This window comes from Phyllobates terribilis, unplaced genomic scaffold, assembly GCF_046119375.1.
Source record: "Phyllobates terribilis strain yellow unplaced genomic scaffold, ASM4611937v1 Scaffold_7__3_contigs__length_470593459, whole genome shotgun sequence".
Classification (NCBI taxonomy): domain Eukaryota; kingdom Metazoa; phylum Chordata; class Amphibia; order Anura; family Dendrobatidae; genus Phyllobates; species Phyllobates terribilis.
Window position 1 is genome coordinate 299,013,140 of NW_027362767.1, and position 21,576 is coordinate 299,034,715.

At 38.8% G+C, this 21,576-nt stretch overlaps 1 protein-coding gene across 1 annotated transcript in view; it reads right to left on the minus strand.

Moving 5' to 3' along the window:
* LOC141154704 (vascular endothelial growth factor receptor kdr-like) overlaps positions 1-21,576 on the minus strand; it is a 214,610-nt gene that overhangs the window by 125,287 nt on the left and 67,747 nt on the right. Inside the window, exons 4-7 of the mRNA XM_073641043.1 lie at positions 18,391-18,518; positions 7,826-7,985; positions 3,610-3,746; positions 733-892 (exon numbers count right to left, since the gene is read on the minus strand). Of these exons, the coding sequence (XP_073497144.1) occupies positions 733-892; positions 3,610-3,746; positions 7,826-7,985; positions 18,391-18,518 (585 nt within the window). The remainder of the gene's footprint in view (positions 1-732; positions 893-3,609; positions 3,747-7,825; positions 7,986-18,390; positions 18,519-21,576) is intronic.

The window sequence follows — 21,576 nt, forward strand, 5'->3', positions numbered from 1 at the left end:
TGTGGATACATTTACCATGTACAAGATAAATTATCACAAAATCACATTTTGTTTTATCACAGTTGGTCACTTTAATTACAAAACTTGGAGTTTGCTAAGGTATATGAGAACATTGGGCCCAATTCATCAAAACTTTCATGCCAGAATTCTGGGAACCTGGAGCTGTGCCTAAATTTTGCATCTTTTGGCATTTTCACGCCAGTTTCTCCCAGCTCCGCAAAATGGGCAGAGCTGGGGTGGGACCAGGGTGCGGAGGTGGCAGGACGCCACACCTCGTCTCATTCATGACAATCTGTGGCGTTCTGTGCCTCAGAAATCTCACTCCAGTATCTGACTGGAGTGAGACTTCTGGGGTAGAACATGGCTTGCTGGAGTCAGACGCTTCTGATTCATGAAGAGGTGCGCGCCTCTTCATGAATCAGAAGAGTCTGACTCCAGCATGCCCCCTCATCAATACCGGCGAGAACAACGCCGATCTTGATGAATCAGGTACATTGAATATATAGATTTTGAACTGTGCTATATAGACTATACTTATAAATATGAGATGCTAAACATACACTTTGATCAGAATATATATATATATATATATATATATATTTGGAAATCTTTCACATTTTTACTTACTAATTTTTTTGCTTGATCTCCTTTTTTGTTTTGTTTTTATAAGGTTTTTTTTAATACCAATTTGATGTATTGCTACATTTTTATTGTTGTTATTCCTATACTTACCATAAATAGTTATTGAAATATTTTTGGCCACATGTGGAAAATATTTATTCCTGCAAATGTACATTCCACTGTGTTTCTTTGTCACATTTTTAATTTGTAGAAGCCTTTCGCCCATGTATCCATTTCCAGTATCAAAATGTGTTTTTGCAGCGTCCAAAACCTGAAGGGAAGTAATATGTGTAGGTTAATTAATGGTTATTTATATCAAAATGACATTGTTTTAAATCATGAACCATTGTCATACTTTGTACAGCGCTGCTTGGTTACATATGACTTTTCAAAATGTGCTTATGTTTTATAAATAACTAATGAAGTAAAATGTTTCTATTATTCACCAAACATTGTAGAGTAATAGATTTGTTCAATGCATCATCAACTATATTTTCTTATATTTGTATAAGCAGATGTAGCTTTATGAAGCATGGTAACTAACTAGCTAACCAACTAACCTTTTAACTAGACAATCATGTTTTTCCTCTACAAGTTCCTGGGTATGTCTGTGTTTGTTAGCAAGGAAGCCACCATTGAACCCCAGAGCAGGGAGGACCAGTTAGTTAAAGGGACACCAAACCAAGAGATGAAAGTTTCAATTAATCCCTTCCCGTCTATGCCAATTTTAGTTTTTGCGCAGGTGTTTTATATTCCAAAAGTCATAATATTTAATTTTTTTTCCATCAACATAGCTGTATAAAGTCTTTGTTTTTTTGCAGGATGGCTTGTAGTTTTGAATGACACCATTCATTTTACCATACAATGTACTGGGAATCAGGAAAAAAATTCCAAGGGCGGTGAAGTAAATACAAGTCCGCCATTGTTTTTTGGGTTTTGTTTTTACAGAGAAACCTGATTCTCTAGGCTAATATGATTACAGCAATACCGGTTTTGTTTATTTTTATATTTTAGTGGTGAAATTTATAAAAAAAAAATATTGGCTTGTGGTGTCATTTTCTCAGATCCGTAATGTTTTAATCTTTCCATGGATGTAGCTCTGTGAGCACTCTTTTTTTTAACATGGCAAGTTCATATATTTAACCATGGCCAAGGCAACCCATTGCACCTTGCGATCAAGTCACGGGGTGGTGGTTGGGGATTGGGGTGATCAGTCTTGCTACAGATTATCAATGGAATCTAGTTCTGAACTGTGATTGGGCCATTCACACACATGAATATGCTTTCATCTAATCCACACATGTCAAACTCGGGCCCATAAGCCAAATTTGGCCCTCAGGGTGATTATATTTGGCTTGCAACGTCATATTGTGAGGCCATTATTCTGAATGAAGGACTATGTGGGACCCATTATACTGTGTGGAGGTCTGTATGGGGTTCACAGTTGGGGCATCATACTGTGTTGGAGTCACCATATTTTGCTAGGGGAGTTGGTGGGGGGGGGGTACAGTGGAGTCATCATACTATATGCGTAGAGGGTACTGTGGAGGAATTCAGTGTGGGGGTATCATACTGTGTTTGGGGGGCACTTTTGATGCCATCATATGTTATGGGGCAGTGAACGGGCAATCTAGGGGCTTCAATAGGAAAAAAATTACTCTGTAAGGGCTGCAAAGTTGTGAGATATGCTCCTCTGTGACTCCATCGAATATTAAGTTTTTTTTTTAATAAATATCAAGGTTGGCCCACGACTATGTCCAAGTTTTGAATTTTGGCCCTCTATGCTTTTGAGTTTGACATCCCTGATCTAAACCATTCCATTGTAGCTCTCCTATGTTCAAGTCTTTTGCAGCCTTCTATAGGTTTTCCTCCAGGATTTCCCTGTACTTAGCTCCATCCATCTTCCCATCAACTATAACCAACTTCCCTGACCCTGCTGAAGAAAGCATCCCCAAAACATGATGCTGACACCACCACATTTGACGGTGTGAATGGTGTTTTCAGGGTAAAGTGCAGTGTTAGTTTTCCGCCACACAAAAGTTCTGCTTTGGTCTCTTTTGACTAGAGCACCTTCTTCCACATGCTCTCTGTGTCCCTACATGGCTTTTTGCAAACTGCAAACTGAACTTATTGTTCACTGTCAAGAACGGCTTTCTTCTTGCCACTATTTGTGGAGTATACAACTAATAGTTGTCCTGTGGAGAGATTCTCCCACCTGAGCTTTAGATCTCTGAAGCTCTTCCAGAGTGACCATGGGTCTTTTGACTGCTTTTCTAATTAGTGCTCTCCTTGCTTGGGATGTGAGTTTAGGTGGACGGCCAAGTCTTAGTAGGTTTGCAGTTGTGCCATACACCTTTCATTTTTGGATAATGAATTGAACAGTGCTCCGTGAGATGTTCAGAGCTTGTCTTTTTTTTTTAATAACCTAACCGTGCTTTACTCTTTATCTCAACTTTATTCACAACTTTATCCCTGACCTGTCTGGTGTGTTCCTTGGTTTTCATGGTGCTACTTGATCCCTAATGTTATAAAACAAGCCTCTGAGGCCTTCACTGAACAGCTGTAGCTATCCTGAGAATAAATTACACACAGGTGGACTCAATTTACTAATCATGTTACTTCTGGAGGCAATTGATCACTCAGGATTTTCTTCAGGGGTATCAAACTACAAATGGCTGAATACAAATGCAAGTCACAATTTTCAGATTTATATTTATATTTTTAAAATATTTAGAAAATCATTTATAATTTCCTTTACACTTCACAGATACATGCTACTTCATGTTGGCATGTGACATAAAATCCTAATAAAATAAATTTAAGTTTGCAGGTGTAATGTGAAAAAATGTTGAAAAGTTCAAGGGATATGAAAACTTTTTCAAGGCACTTATCTATGCACATGTAAACTGTAATACAATTCTACATCACACTTAAAGCGAGATATTGTTAATTGTAACTTTAGACACAAGGAGTTGTTTCATGTTTTACCTTTCCTTCGTGCACCCATTCTAAAGCCACCCTGGCATTATACGGGACTTCTCCAGTGCAGCTCAAATCAAGTGTTTCTCCAGCCAGCAGAGTGGAACTTTCTGCTTCCACACTGGTAATTTCGGCTTCACCGGTCTCTACAATAAAATATGCACTTTGTTATGAAAGATAGAGGTGAACTAAGGAGTTTTTGAATAAACTTATTTTCAGCACTGTGTTCCTTACTAGGCATGAGTGATAGGAATTATCATGTTTTATACCTGATGATTAAAGGAGAATAGGGCGTCATGATAATCCATAGGAATGCCTTATTTTGATATAATTATTCTTTAGCATAAAGGGGCTGTACAAATAGGACACCCCTGTTCATATATCTGCTTGTAACAATGATGAAATCTTTCTGTTGACAATGAGGTGATAGGGTCATAGCCTCCATGGCAGTGGTCTCCAACCTTCTGTTGGTCACTGTCAAATATGACACAGAGAGGTTAGTCCAAGATTAATGCAGTTAAACCCCAGTCGCCCATGCCGCAATCACAAAAGTCCAGGGGGCTAATATATTGTATGGGGTTTTAATTGGTCAGCAATAATTTTCTTTAACTAACAAACCAGGATGCAGGTTGAAATAGTCTAAGCTCCTCACAACACTGCCAAGACAATTCACTAAATCTAAGCTTTCTGTGGTGAGCCACTAAGGAATGAGGTTATTGGTGTCAACTACCGTCACAATTAAAATTAATGGTTTTAGAACCTTATTTCGCCTCAACATTAAGGGGGTTCTCTGCATTCGACAAGCCTTGCTTGTTAGTTCCATCACAATAAGCAGAAAACAAAGTGTTCCCCGCCTGTCTCAAACCCCTTTCCCCACATCTGTTATCTGTGGAGAAGCCTGGCAATAAATGTCCAATTTCCCTGCAGCATCCTCACAGGAGAAATTAAGCTTTACACGAGTTCATTCAAATCAAGAAGTTGTCTAGATAATGAAGGACAGGACATGTCGTGTGGAATAAAAGACTCTATTGCACTGCTCTTCCTTTATCTGCCTACAAATGAGAATATTGAACAGAGAATCCCATTTTCTTAGAATTCTCTAATAAGTTATTTCAAAAAGTGGTTCCTAAACCCAACAACTCTATTAAATACCTATAATATGAATTGATCAAATACGCCCCAACTATTATACTCTGTTCTTAGTCTTAGTTCTTTATATGATATGGCTCAATCATGCATGAGAAGTATGTACAGTGGTATATGAAAGTTTGGGCACCCCTGGTCAAAATTACTGTTATTGGGAACAGCTAAGCAAGTCGAAGATGAAATGATCTCTAAAAGGCCTAAAGTTACAGATGACACATTTCCTTTGTATTTTAGGCAAAAATATATATATTTATTTTCAACTTTTACATTTTAAAAATTACAAAACGGAAAATGGACCAAAAGTTCGGGCACCCTGCATTGGTAGTACCTAGTAGCACTCCCCTTTGCAAGCATCACAGCTGGTAAATGCTTTTTGTAGCAAGACAAGAGTCTTTTAATTCTTGTTTGAGAGATTTTCATCCATTCTTCCTTGGAAAATTCTACCAGATTCCTGGGTTGTCTTGCATGCACTGCTATTTTGAGGTCTAGCCACAGATTTTCAATGATGTTCAGATCAGGGGACTGTGATGGCCACTGTAAAACCTTCAGCTTGCTCCTTTTGAGGTGGTCTATTGTGGATTTTGATGTGTGTTTAGTATAATTATCCATTTGTAGAAGCCATCATCTTTTCAACTTCAGCTTTTTTACAGATGGTGTTATGTTTGCATCAAGAATTTGTTGAAATTTCAATGAATTCATTGTTCCTTCTATCTGTGAAATGTTTCCCATGCCATTGGCTGCAACACAACCCCAAAGCATGATTGATCCACCCCCATGCTTAATGGTTGGCAAGATGTTCTTTTCCTGAAATTCTATGCCATTTAATCTCCACACATACTTTTGATCATTGTGGCCAAAGGCTATTGTGGTCTATTTTAACCTCATCGGTCCACAGGACTTGTTTCCAAAATGCATTAGGCTTGTTTAGATGTTCTTTTGCATACTTCTGATGCTGAATTTTATGGTCAGGACGCAGGAGAGGTTTTCTACTGATGACTCTTCCATGAAGGCCATATTTGTGCAGGTGTCTCTGAACAGTAGAACAATTTACCACAACTCCAGAGTCTGATAAATCTTTCTAAAGGTCTTTTGCAGTCAAGCGGGGGTTCTGATTTGCCTCTCTAGCAATCCTATGAACAGCTCTCACTGAAATTTTGCTTGGTCTTCCAGACCTTAACTTGACTTCTACTGTTCCTATTAACTGCCATTTCTTAATTACATTTCAAGCAGAGGAAAGGGCAATTTGAAAACGCTTTGCTATCTTCTTATAGCCTTCTCCTGTTTTGTGGGCATCCACCATTTTCAGAGTGCTGGCAGCTGCTTAGAAGAACCCATGGCCACTGTTTTTGGCACAAGGTTAGAGGAGGTTAGGTTTTCAAAAGCTGGGAAATTTGCATCAGCTGGCCTTTCCTAACTATGATGTTGAACAAGCCATAACCCTAACAGGCTAGTTAAGGTCTGAAACCTTGGTTAAAGTTATCTAAGCACACAAATCTCCAAGGGTGCCCAAACTTTGACATCGGCCCATTTTCCTTTTTGTATTTCTTAAAATTTAGAAAATGACAATATATTTTTTTTCTTTTGCCTAAAATACAAAGGAAATATGTCATCTTTAACTTTAGGCCTTTTAGAGATCATTTCATCTTCAACTTGCTTAAAGTGCACCTGTCAGCAGGATTGTGCTCAGTAAACTACATACACTGTCAGGTGGGTGACATTACACTGATTAACATGATACCTTGGTTGATGAAATCTGTGCTGTGGCTCGTGTGTAATCTTTTCTTTCAGTTTGGAGATAATGATATGCCTGTGCTTTGGGGCGCCCTGTAGGGGGCACTCTATCTGGTGCTCTGCTTACATATTCATCTGCATGCTCTTATGACATCTCAATGTGCCTTCACTGACCTGTCTCCTATTTTACCTAGCCCCGCACTACTAGATGCATTATATAAAATAGGAGGCAGGTCAGCGAAGGCACAGTGACCTGTCATAAGAGCATACAGATGGATGTGTAAGCAGAGCACCAGATAGAGCGCCCCCCACAGGCCGCCCCGAAGCACGAGCATTTCATTATCTCCAAACTGAAAGTAAAGTTTACACAAGAATCACAGCACGGATTTCATTAACCAAGGTATCATTTTAATCAGTGTAATGTCGCCCACCTGTATGTAGTTTACTGAGCACAATCCTGCTGACAGGTGCGCTTTAACTGTTCACAAAAACAGTAATTTTGACCAGGAGTGCACAAACTTTTACATGTCACTGTACATCTAAATAAAATGTAAAAACAAGTGTGATACAAAGTTTCTTGTTTGTGAGCGCTATGAATTTTGGTAACTTATAACTAAATCCCAAGGACTGAGTAATAAGTATCAAGTTCACTCTCTATTTTCTCACTTGTCATTCATTTTAGCAGGAATTTGGTTAGTGAAACTTGATAATTCTCCCGTGCCTGTTATCTCAACAAATTTAGGAGCATTAATTTAATGCAGAATAGCGCAACAGAAGAGTGCCACATTGGATAAGTCAGCACTTTGTCTTTTTTTCTTTAATATTTCTGATATTTTTTTTACTGTGACTGATGCCAAATCTGATGTCTTTTGCCAGTGCTCCCTTGTACCTGATCCCAAACAAAAATTTGGGGTGAAGAACTGTAGATGACATATGCAGTCTTTTTTTTAGTAAGAAGCATGCAAAGAATAATAAATTATAAATACTATATATTTTTGTTTCAAATTGTGTTAACCCATTAGAGAATTTTGGGCAAAAATTACATACTTAACTATTTGTTCCAAATGCTGTAAAATTAGAGCTGCCAAACCATTAGAAGATATTCCTAGCTGTTTTTCTCAACTCTAATTTTAACTAGTATAAAATTTGATACAATGATTAACTGTTCTGCAATATAAAGGACCAGAGGTGACACAAACTGGCAACAGCGCCTGAGCCTGGAAACACCACAGCAAACATATGTTGAAAATCTTTTACAAAAGAATTGTTAAGATGCCAGCAAACATAATGAATTGAGAATAAAATAGATCATGAAACCCCCCCCCCCCCCAAAATATCTCATGCTTACCTACGTTTCGCTTCCAGAACAGCGTGTGATAACGTTTTCCTTTGATCTCAGTTTCACACTGAACAATTTCTTGAAGTTTGTAGTCAGGTGAACGTATGGTAAAACCGATCCTAGGGTCCCACTCCATTCCATGTTGATCTATTTTTACATTACTAAAATACTGAAGAGAAGAATAAAAACAAATTGATTTTTTACAAAATACACATGCATATTATTGGCAAAATGTATATACAGAGATTGCACATATTACATAAAATTAAAGCTCTTGGAGAGTGATGCGTTTGTGATAAATGTTTCCTAAAATTGTAAAGCCTTTTTAGGCAGAACATAGAATCATAGAATGGTAGAGTTGGAAGGGACCTCCTGGGTCATCTGGTCCAACCCCCTGCTCAAAGCAGGATTCACTAAATCATCTCAGACAGATGTCTGTCCAGCCTCTGTTTGAAGACGTCCATTGAAGGGGAACTCACCACCTCTCGTGGCAGCCTGTTCCACTCATTAATCACCCTAACTGTCAAAAAGTTTTTTCTAATATCTAATCTGTGTCTCCTCCCATTTAGTTTCATCCCATTGCTTCTAGTCTTTCCTTGTGCAAATGAGAATAAAGATGATCCTTCTACAATGTGACAGCCCTTGACATATTTGTAGACAGCTATTAAGTCTCCTCTCAGTCTTCTTTTTTGCAAGCTAAACATTCCCAAATCCTGTAATCGTTCCTCATAGGACATGGTTTGCAGACCAGTCACCATTCTGGTCGCTCTTCTCTGAACTTGCTCCAGTTTGTCTATGTCTTTTTTAAAATGTGGTGCCCAAAAACTGTACACAGTATTCCAGATGAGCTCTGACCAAAGAGGAGTAAAGACCGATAATGACTTCACGTGATCTAGACTGTATGCTTCTGTTAATACATCCCAGAATTGTATTTGCCTTTTTTGCTGCGGCATCACACTGTTGACTCATGTTCAGTCTATGATCTATTAGTATACCTAAGTCTTTTTCACATGTACTGTTGCTTAGCTCTATTCCTCCCATTCTGTATATGCTTTTTTCATTTTTATTGCCCAGATGTAGTACTTTGCATTTTTCCCTGTTAAAAACCATTCTGTTGGTTGCTGCCCACTGCTCCAGTTTATTTAGGTCTTTTTGAATCCTCTCTCTCTCTTCTCTAGTATTAGCTATCCCTCCTAGCATAGAAAAGAATACAAACTTTAAAAAAAAAAAGCATTTTAAATGCTTCTCACAAACCTCCACAATCATGGATTCTTTTTTTCTTTCAGTTGTACCATTCATGTTTTACATAGTAAGGCCATTTTGGCAATTTTATCTATAAAGCTTTGTGTTTGATGCCATGACACCATTGTTATCCAGGTATGCTTGATCATGTTCCATCCTGCTGAGTCCTAAAGTTGTATTCCAACCACCAACATTTATTAACTGACCACTGGATGGATGACAAGTAGAAATGAGCGAAACCGAAGTTCGTACCAGACACTTAGACTATGTGCCCACGATGCATAAATGCTGCATATTTTTTACGCTTCTCCCTGGCAGGAAAAACGCATGTGTTTTTTACATGTGTTTTTCCCGCCAGGTAGAAGCGTTTGTCAAGCGTTTTTGCATGCATTTCTGCATGCGGGTTATCAAGCGCTTTTCCAAGCGATTTTAGCATCACTTGGAAAAGTGCTTTACAACTTGTTCACACTATATAAATCCATGCAACCGGCATATATAGTGTGACCAAGTTAGTTAAAAAAAAAGACTAAGAATGGTAAAAAAAAAAAAAAAAAAAAAGATTATACTCACCTTCCGATGTCCTCCTGGTGTTTTCTCCGCTGCGTCCAGTGGAGAAAACACCAGGAGGACATCAGAAGGTGAGTATAATCTTTTTTTTTTTTAATTCTTTTTTTTACAGGTTCTATGGTACCCAGAGTCTCCTCTCCTCCTGTCCTGGGTACCATCCGCACATTGAACCGTGTGATATCCGCATGTACAGATGTAGTCATGCGGATGTCACGGGGTCCAATGCAAGTCAATGGTGGCGATTACGCTGCGTGTCCGCAAAATTAATGGACATGCTGCGTATTTTTCCGCAATGATAATCCGCAGCGGAAATTTCAGCAGCATGTGCACAGCACATGCGGATTATCATTGGGGACCATGGGGCACGTAGTACCAAGCGTTTTTTAAGCGTTTTCGCTGCGAAAATTCCACAGCAAAAATGCTTGAAAAACGCATAGTGGGCACGCAGCCTTAGTGTCCGGTGCTGAACTCTGAACACGGACTTCTCCCGGAAGTCTGTTTTAATGTACAGAGTTCTGGGGGAAATTCAGGAGGAGAGAGAGAGAATTTTCCAGCTCCGAAGTTTGGGTCCCCATACATTTCAATGGGGTTCGGGTTCATATTCAAGTTCGGTCAAAGTTCTGGTACCCGAACCAAACTTTAGACATAAAGTTCGGTCGGGTACCAGAACCCGAACTTCCACGGGTCCGCTCATCCCCAATGACAAGTTATATATTTTTGGGGTTTCCAGTCACTTTTCTCTGTGTGTATTTTTTCCTCTACATTCCCTATGAGTTAAAAGGTTTTTTAGCAAGTTTATAAACTGTGCCCTAACTCCCATCAATGGAGGACTTACCCAACAATACTGAGAAAGGACCTATGCAGACCTCTGCGTGAATGGAGCAGGTGTCGAGCATGCATACCTCTGCTCCATTCTTTGTCAATGGGACTGCGGGAGAGAGTGGAGCACTGTACTCTGCTATCTATGGCTGTCTGATAGAAAATAATAGCAAGAAGGTCCACATGCTCAAACCCCATTCCATTTAGATGGGGCTCTGCAGAAAATTAGAGAATCCTTTTTGAGACTTTTGAAGGTCCCAACGATTAGACGTTTTCCTTTGGATTGGGGATAATTTATAAACTCTTCAAAAGTTAATAAGTCAGTGAGCTCATTCTGATGGTAGAGTTCTTAACTAGGGATGAGTTCTCACTCTCTTTCTCCTCTCTCTCTCTCTTCCCCCGGAACTCCAAACATTGCAACAGACTTCCGGGGAAAGTCTGTGTTTGCCGTTTAGCACTGGACATGAACTGTCCAATACGAACGCCAAACTGTTTGGGTTCACTCATTCTTAACTTTTATGTTTCTTCTGAACTCTTTAGCTGAATAATAAGGCTTATAAACAGTTTTCAGAATAAGCTCACTGATAGATTCATAATTAATTCTGCAGGAATTCTTCATAGGAGCATCTTCATAAGATGGCAGCAACAACGATCATGTAAGATGTTGACAGCATCTCCCCTTCTGCCAATATACCCACAGAGGTGTGATTGATATCCGCATGTGCGGTAATAATCGTGACTTCGGGCATGGACTGGAAAGCTCACACAGAAGGCTCACACATCTGGGTGAGCAGCAGCATATAGGAAGAAAATTCCTGCACATGTCTGTTACAAAGCATGCACTGGATTTAGAGGATATTGAGGATGCAGAGAAGGATAGGAAGAAAATTCCTGCACATGTCTGTTACAATGCATGCACTGGATTTGGAGAATATTGAGGATGCAGAGAAGGATAGGAAGAAAATTCCTGCACATGTCTGTTACAATGCATGCACTGGATTTGGAGAATATTGAGGATGCAGAGAAGGATAGGAAGAAAATTCCTGCACATGTCTGTTACAAAGCATGCACTGGATTTAGAGGATATTGAGGATGCAGAGAAGGATAGGAAGAAAATTCCTGCACATGTCTGTTACAATGCATGCACTGGATTTGGAGAATATTGAGGATGCAGAGGAGGATAGGAAGAAAATTCCTGCACATGTCTGTTATGGCGCATGCACTGGATTTAGAGGATATTGAGGTTGTAGGGAAGGATAGGAAGAAAATTCCTGCACATGTCTATAATGGCGCAAGCACTGGATTTAGAGCATATTGAGGTTGCAGACAAGGCTTGGCTTGGGCATAAATCACACCTCCCTTGGGTGTGATATCGACAGAAGGGGAGAGACTGTAAATGGCTGAGTGCATGTCTTTTGGACTGGTAATTAATATATGTAGTGCCACAATAATGAATGAAATTTACTCCAAAATGAAGAAAACTTTACATAAATGCTGGGGATGAGAGGAAACAACATTACAGATATATGCGGCACAGTTATCAGCTTATAGGGTAAATCTTGATGACAGATTCTGTTTAAAGTAATAGCAATTTTATTTCCCTAACACGGTTTGTATTAGTGAGGAGAGGGAAGAAGAAGACACACTCAGGTCTGGAGAGTTAAACACACCTACACTTTAGATGGTTGATGGCTGAACGATGGTTTGGCTGATTGCTGTGCCAGTAGCTATCTCAGCCGGCTCTCCCATACACAGGAGTGCTGGCTTTGCTGAGCGCTCCAGTATTCTCTATGAGAGAGCCACTGCCAGACATGTCTAGTGGTGGCTTATCTTTTAGAAAACAAAAGAATTATCTGTTGGGGGACAGTTGGGAGACTCCATACACACAGACTGTTGGCCAAACCCATTGAGTTTGGCGAGTTGAGTCAATGTTAGTTTGAGGGTATGGGAGCCTTCACACTGTATGGTTTTCAGCAAAGCACTGCACAATTCATTGATAAAAAATGGAATAGAAATGGTCCATAGTTTGGTTTCTTGGTTTATTTATTTTCCGCTGCTTATATAGATATTTTCAAGATTTTCAACAATGCTGTAGAAAAATTATAACCGTTTACATCAGTTCCTGACCCCGAAGACAGAAGGCAATATGTTTAAAGAAAAGAGAGAGAAATAAAAAAAATGAGCATTCACATATAAAATTATCATTCATCAGTAGAACAACCGTCTGCAAGAAGATTTAAAGTATCAGGTTACATGCTGTCATCTAGTGGACAAAGCATAGGATTTTCACTAATATAACAAAATGGACATGATAGGGTGAATATGAATGCTCATATTTTAGGAAATGCAATTTTCAGTCTATAGAAATGTGTAAATTGGATCAGGTCCACTGCTTGCCTACCCTCTATGGGTCCGGGAGTGTCTGAAAGGAAGCATGATTACAATGGTGGTAATATTAATAATACTCATACAACTCAAGCACAAAGGACGGCTGTAGCAAAATGAAAGTCTTTTTTTGGAAATACATGGTTTGTACTTTTTTCACACCATAAAATTGTCTTTGTTGCCCATGGTAAGTAATCACAGTGCGGCCTCCAGTTTACATTCTGCTTTTGAGAAATGAAAACTGTTGTTCTGACATATATTCAACATTTTTGGCGTTTTCTTTGTTTAGCTTTTTCAAGCGGGTTCCAATCAGAATCCACCCGAAAAATACGTTGTGTGCTCATACACTTTAGACAGGGTTCCTAAGTTTGCCCCGTTGTCCTTATTTCACATTATGCCCAGTAAAAGTCATATTTTTTCTATTAATTGGATGGCAAATGTTCAGAGACTTGTGGGAGCAATTTTTGAACACTCCACTATAATGACTTTTTAAGATATAGCATAGGTCCTATGGTTGGATGTGGACAATGCTCCCAACTACAGATCATTCACTCACATATCGAAGCTCTTCCTATATCCAACATTAATTGGCTCCATATTTCCTTTATCCTAGTCATGTCAATCTGCATAGTTACTTGTGCATAGTACTGAAAGATGGGGAAGGTATTTATCATTATATTCATGAAAGCATCTAAACCACAAGTCTATTCCCATTAGAGATGTCACTCACGGCTTGTCATCACTACCGGCCTCTCTCATCTGACTCATATAATTGTATGGAGTATGCCGTACTTTCATGACTCAACTTCAGCCAAATAAAACATATATCACATTGTCTCTGGGGCATGTTTTCAGTGATGTAAACTCATAGCCAGTAATTGTAGACTGTCCCAGACTTATAACTAAGTTTTGATCTAAGTGATGATCTGATTCATATCGATGGAAAACGTTTCATTGGATATTTTTGTAAAAACAAAGAATTGTTTTGTGATAATGTCAGAAAAACTACAGAGCTCGATATTTGCCCAATGATTAATGATGACATTGCTGACAGGACCTTATCTGATTTGTTCTCTTCTGACCAAATAACCTACAAATCTATACTCAGTGTTGGTAGCCAAAAATATTCTATGAGGTCCTAGAAGGCTCATTAACCACTGCGTTTGCCAAATTCATCTTTTGAAGTATTAAACTAATCTTGCTATTTATTTGGTATTTCTCAATTACAGAGGACACAGCAGAAGATATGCATATTGAGGCCTTAAAGAGGCGCTGTCAGCTCCCCTGTCTTTTTTAGTAGATACTTGTACTCACTTTGACATAATAACTCTGCAATCTTTCTTAGAACTGCACTAGGTGCTCCATTATTCATCTTGAAAATATATGAATAAATTGACAATTGGCCATTATAATTTGAAGGATCTCAGACAGCTATGACATAGTCACAGGATGCCTGTACCTGTATCTCAAGAACAGGTGTCCCCAACTCCTGTCTCATGGTTGTTATGAATAGAGAGGTGGTCAAATATTTAATTTCATTTTATAAACATTTCATTTTATAAAGTCAACAATACATGACCACGCACCCCCAAGATGGGACTTATGGGAACACTCATTCATGGGATTGGTGCAGGTCCAACTTATCAGACCTTTCTGGCATTAAAAATACTCCTTCAAATGCATTTATACCTTCAGTTTTGTGTGGTCCCATAATGAGATCTGGCGGCTGCTTCTTACATTTACTCATCAAAACAAACATTAAGAAGTCAGAAGAAAAAATATCTACAGTACTGTTATCTACATTAGCATTGTATACGTGATATAAACCACGTGATATATAATCCATGATATAAAATATAATATACATTATTAAATGGTTTATGTATAAAAAACATAAACCAGTGGTCTATGACTCTTGCCCCCCACCCCTCCTCCTGAGTTTGCAAAACTGAAGCTCCCATTCACATGTAGTCTTGTGGAACATATAGCCATGAACCAAGATGATTCCTCTCTAGCCGCTAATAAAACTATTCCCCTGTGATATTTTTACAGGTACAGACTGTCAGCTTAATTTTGGACTTTCTATATTTACCGTCGTTGTATACTTCCCTGCCAGGACTTCCTTTATACACAGGAAGCCGACTGAATGTCTCCACACGACTCTATCATTTCCTTTCAAGAAGTAGAATTGTAATTAGGATAAATCTTAAGAGGCAGCTAATATGTAGGGTATAGAGACCGTGGCTGTTACTATCAGTGGAGACAAAGAAAATACGAGGACTAATTACAGATAAATGCTAATTATACTTTTCCAAGGCTACCTTGGATTACTATGCTTTGGGGAATATGTTTTGTCTGGAATTTGAGGATTCTTACAATATGCATGTTGATTTCCTTCCACAGACCAGGGTTGCCAACTAGACTTTTTAGTTTTGATAAACAGCTTATTAAAAAATCACGGGCAGACAATATCTTGTCTAAATCATTCTGATTATAAGTTCCCCATGTCTACAGCCTAGAATTCTGATATGAGGACATCAGCTGCATTTACTGTAAACTGTAAAGTGATGATAATTACAGTCAAAATAATCTGTAGAAGTTTCTTCAGCTTCAAAAAAGTCACAGACACCTTTTATTTTTTTATGGACAGGGCAAAAAAGTGCCCTATTTTTATGGACTGTCGAGGAATTTCTGGACGGTTGGCAGTCCTGTCACAGACCTAAACAAGACTGGAAGGAAAATTAAAATTGTCCCTAACAGGTGTCTAAGTGTTTACGATGCGAGAAATCACATTGCAAAGTGCTCATATTATTGGCCAGCACTTTGGCGGCTCCTTCGATAACTCTTCTAGTGTTGCATAGGGCCACAGTATGTCAAGCTGCAAATGCATGTGAGTAAGTAGAAAGCAGTGTAAGCAGTTATTACTGTGATTCTGAGGATGCATTCATCTTTCTAAGTATTTTATCACTTCTAACACCGCAGCAGTTCACAAAAATTTGTAATCACTCAGCGTGAAATTCTTCTCAGGGTGGCTTGCCAATTTCAACAGACTTTGCATAGCAGCCTCCAAGAAACATGCCCAAACTGTAATTAAACAATTTGAAACAGAAACACAACTTCAAGAGAATGTCACATCGAGAAGAATTATGGTTTGGAAATTCTGTCAAAACACAGTCAATGGAGAGAAAGCAAAAGCTCAACAAACCCTAACCTTGTGGCTGCCTCCTGTACAATGCATCACGGATCCTCTGGGGTAGAATAAGTCTGCTATCAAGGCATCTGGTGGAACCATTCAGCATTATGAATAACCCTATTTTCACATACGTGTTGTAAAATATATCACCTTAGGACAAACTAACTGAAGTCCAGTACTACCAAACACTTACATCATTCATCTAGTGTGCTGTAAATCATCACCAGGCGATGCTGTCAGTTACATCGAAGACATTGGCTTAGTACATATAAGTGATTATGACAGCATAATATAATAACTTTAGTGTATGATCTAAACACCCTTTTGATTTTACTTAAAGGTTTTGTCCCATTTTTAAAAAATCAGGTCCCTGGACGCAGTTTGGTCTGAAAAAAAAAATCCAAACTACACTTTACTCACCGTCCCCAGGTCCAGTACTTAGTCTCAGCCGCAGTTCTATGGCACTGACGCCATGTTGACAGCATGGCAATGGTTCTGCGCTATACGGGCAGGGACACTGAGCTCATTGACTGGCTACCACGTTGTCGATGTGACATTAGTGCCACAGCCTATAGCAGAACTAGGAACAGAACCGAATTTGTAGATTGTCAGTAAAGCATAGTTTGCTTTTATATAACCCGGGGATGACATTTTTCGGACACGGGACATCTCCTTTAAAGTCTTGTATGCTTAAAATCATACTCCCTTGTTCTTCTGATCACATCTGTTATCATGTGGTCCATACTACTGAAATGATAATATGTACATTGACATTGGGCAACACGGTGGCTCAGTGGTCAGCACTGTTGATTTTCAGCGCTGGGGTTCTGGGTTCAAATCCCACCAAGGACAAACATGTAGGGGCGCAGAGACACAAGTCCAGCACATTGCTTTACATATAAGTGTTGTTTTGGTACTTGCCGCTATGATCCTCTCCTATTGAGGTTGATCTATTCTTTTTTTCTCTATGTGTAACTCTTACACTTAACATCCATTCAGTACTTGCATGTTATGGACCAACTTTACTATTATTTACATACTTCACTACCCTTCTACATATCTATACTGTACATACAGTGGATCTATGTATGTATATATCTATGTATCTATGCATATCCCATTTTACGTAGTTCTTTACATTGCGTTATTTGTTTTGAAGGATAAGATTTAGTTTTTACAAGTACCTTCACTTTGATATTTGTTAGTCCCCGTTCATTTTTTGGAGACCTTGTCTTATACTGAATTGATTCTATTTTAATATGTATCTAACTTATTAAAATATATTTTTATTCTTTTGACATATCAGGTGTTGCCGCTTTTTTTGCTGGATTATACAAGGACAACATCTTTAAGCAGTTTGTATGTTCTCCACGTGTTTGCGTGGGTTTCCTCCGGTTCTCCGGTTTCCTCCCACACTCCAAAAACATACTGATAGGGAATCTAGATTGTGAGCCCCAATGGGGCCAGGGATGACAATGTATGTAAAGTACTGTGGAAATTAATGGTGCTTTACAAGGGAATAATGGCCACTAGTGATGAGCGAGTATGCTCATTTCATTCCGAGTATCTTCGGTGTGCTCGTATATTAAGTTCGAGTCCCTGCGTCTGCATGATTTATGGCTGTTAGTCAGCCTCAACACATGCAGAGATTACTTGTTTGTTAGGCAATCCTCACATGTGTTGAGGCTGACTAACAGTCGTAAATCCTGCAGATGCAAGGACTCAAACTTAATATAAGAGCACGCCAAAGATACTCGGAAAGCACCCGAGCGTGCTCGGTGAAAGGGTTAAACGAGCACGCTAGCTCATCACTAGTGGCCATCTCTAAATGAATTTAATATACGGGAGATGTCTACAGGACTTAACCACCTGAACTGTAATTCTATCTGACACATGCATAAACCTCACGTCAGGAGCGCCAAACCGTAATAATAAACATTCAGCAACCAGTAAAGTAAATTACTTCTGACCAAATGAGCAAGCAGACATATAAACATTTCCCATATCTATACATTGTTTTTTTTTGTATGCACTCATGAATAGAGGTCATTGTTCCTGGTAAATCTGTCCAATGGGAGGAAATTTCCTATAATTTCCTGAAATTGAATGTTCAGTTTAATAGCACAAACCATTGTTTAAACAAGAGAATTCATCCCCAGTGAGAATGTAAAGATAAGTAACTCAGATTGCCTCTAAATGTATATTCCATTAAGGAAAGTAGATGCGATTGTGCCACTTATAACACAAGCACTTCTGTACATCTCTTATTGTAATATTTGTTCCAAATGTTGAACAGACATGAAGATTCCTTCTGGATAACAGAAGTGGGATCAGGACTTAGCACAACCATAGAAAATCATATACTTACATAATGCAGAGTGACTTTGAATCTTGGTGAGCTCACACGGCAAGGGACAAGCAGTTCGTTTGCCTTGACATCCATATTTGCAATACCGGGGGCATGTATGTTTGTTTCTAGGAAGGGCTGATTATTATCTACAAGAAATGTAACAGGAAAGATGAAGGTATTTTTGTCTCATATTTATAGTTTTTACTTTACGGGGGGGAGTAAACATAACAAAAGTTTAAGGAAATTATCCAAACTTTTACAATGACCAGTTGGATCCAACTTTTGTCTCTCCCGCTGATCAGCTGTTTAAGGAGGCCGAGGCTTTCAGACTGGTTCTTACTTTGCCTGTGCCATACTTTTCTTAGAAGTGGTGCAAGGTGTTAATACAAATGTCCCATGTATGTCACAATATTTCCTGTTTGTGACTTCTTGCGTTCGCTTGCTTTATAAATTAAGATGTGACTGTATTTGCCATGTTTGTAGTTTACGCTTCCTTAATATTACCAAAGTGTGATGTTTGTCTTTAAGTTAGCAAGATAATAATCTACGACTTACAAGTCAGAGGTGGGCTGCTCCAGCAGCACAGAAAGCAGCCCCTACCTTGTAACAACAAACGTTAAATAAATTCTACGTGCCGTCCATTGTGCAAAGATATTGGAAGGAAACCATGAGAGGAAATAAACAGAACTCAAGTGCTCATCACTATGTTGATGTTACCCCCTCTGTTGTTTTCTCTGTCCAAACCCCTGTACTATGTGAAGCAATGTTATTATTATTGTGCAAGTAAGAGACTGTAAATTCACAGACTAATGCTACATGCAAAGATCTATACAAATATTACATTTTCCAATTGGATCAGTTTTCTTTCTTTCTCTTTCTTTCTTTCTTTCCATTATTAGTAATGGAATTCATTCATCTTTGACAGTAAAATTCTGAACTGCATCGTTTCAAGGACCCTAAAGGTCCAGACTTTGCAGACATACAATGGCATTCTTGTGGATGATTTTTCTAAATCTCATCCAGATGCTGCAGAGAAAATCTGCAATTAAATTGAGCAGCGCTGCAGATTTCAAATTTTGGTAGCGGAAAGTTTTTCCCCTTGGTAAATTCTGCAGCAAATACAATATGTGTGTACATAACCTTGGGACTTTAAACTTTTACATTTTTACAATAACAAAAATCAGTTGTGAGATAGTTAAGATTATCATGGTCATTGATCTGACCCCTTTTCCTTGCTCCCTTTTACCACCTTAGGCAACTATATAATATCTTGGCTTTATATTTTAAATGGAAAAAGCACACACAAAATGTCAAGTACTAAATATGGAATCTGACAAAATCACAAGGGACATGTTTGTTCCTGAATCCTTGGCATTTTTCTTGCTATTTGAAGTAGGAAGGTTTTAGGAAGGACTTGGCTGCACAGGAATGCCCCATATATATTTCCCTACGATCCTTTGTCCAACAGAAAAGAGTTGAACGACTCCAGGTGTCAAAGAAAGAGTTAAAGGATAACATCCCATTTAATATGTCAATCATTAAGTTGTCAAACTGATGGTCGCACCCATCTTCCAAACTGTTGAAAGCATATAAGGATCTTAGGTAGTAAACATACATTCCAGGGTCCAAGAACAATGATACACTGAGGTCTTCTTCTAGACATGCGTGGAGAATAGGACAATTGTAGGGAGGCCACCTGGAGAGGCCACCAAGGATTAAAATGCAACATGCTGATGTAGTAAGCATGTCTCAAAGGTATAAAGTGTGATAGTGACCTACTTTATGGGTAAAAGACAGCAAGAATGAATGATCTTGGTTTATTGGTAATTTACAATATGAATTAGAGATGAGCGGATTGGGCAATATTCAAATTCGCATGTTCGCACAGTTTTTTGTTGGGAAAGTCATTTTGCAGAAAAGTTATTCTCCACAAATTTAATGTGCATCATTATGGCCTGGGGTCTGCTCCAGGCCCCAGAGCATGATAAATGTAATAAATATATAAAAAAAAAATTAAAAAAATCTTATTCTCACCTCACCGTTCACATCTCCGGCACCTTCCACTATTCGCCACTGCCAGTTTGCTCCTTTGCAACATCATCTGATCCCCCACCGCTAATGCTGGAATTCCCGGGCCTCTCATGCTCAGCTCTGACTTCCCGCTTTCATTAGGCCTGTGAGGGTTCTGCACTAGTACGCAGAAGTTCATGGTGTCCAATGTGTGCCGTGATCATAAGCAAGTGCAGAACCCTACTGGGTTTCATGAAAGCTGGAAGTCTTGTCTTAGTGTGAGAGGCCTGGGGATTCCAGGGTGAGTGGCGAGAGATCAGAAGATATGGTCAGGGATGATCGGACCCATGGGTGGAAGTTTGGGTTCTGGTACCCCACCCGAACTTTAGTCCAAAGTTTGGTTCAGGTACGAGAATTGTACCCAAACTTGACCCAGAACCCGAACCGTATTGAAAATAATGAGCACCTGAACTTTGGATCTGGAAAATCTCTCTCCCTCTATCTCTATCCCCCCAGAATTTCCCCCGGAATTTCGAACATTTAAACGGACTTCCGGGAGAAGTCCACTTTCGAAGTTTAGCACCAGACACTAACTGTTCGCTACGAACCCCAAACTTTTAAGTTTAGGTTCGCTCATCTCTAGTTGTGGTCAGGAGTGGAGAGCCGGAGACATGAGCGGTAAGGTAAGTATAAGGATTTTTACATTTTATTTAAACTCTTAATGGCCATTTATGGTCCTGAAAAAATTTAAGCCAGCAGCCACAATTTTGCTGAATCCGTGTGGAAGCTAATTACAAAAAAATCCACATTTTGATAAATGCGTGTTTTTGTAAAATTCGAATATAATTCCACTCAAATTTATTTGCTCATCTCTAATATGAATAGCTTAATTTCACTGATAAAAAGAGGAACTGCATATTTTTTAACATAATTTTTAGATATCGTACTAGTAACGTTGGCATGCTAAAAAAACAAAACACTAAAGGTTGTACAAAATTTACCAAATTAATGTGGTTTTTTTTGTTTCAAAAGTACCCATGTAGCTTAGGATACAAGTAACTGAGAGTCAGCAAGTGATTTTTATTGATTTTATGAGTCACAATACAGCCTCATATAGTAATAAAATCTGCACCTATAACGCATAGATTTAGGTGAAAGTTATGTACAAGTTAGAGTTAAACCCAGATTGTTCAT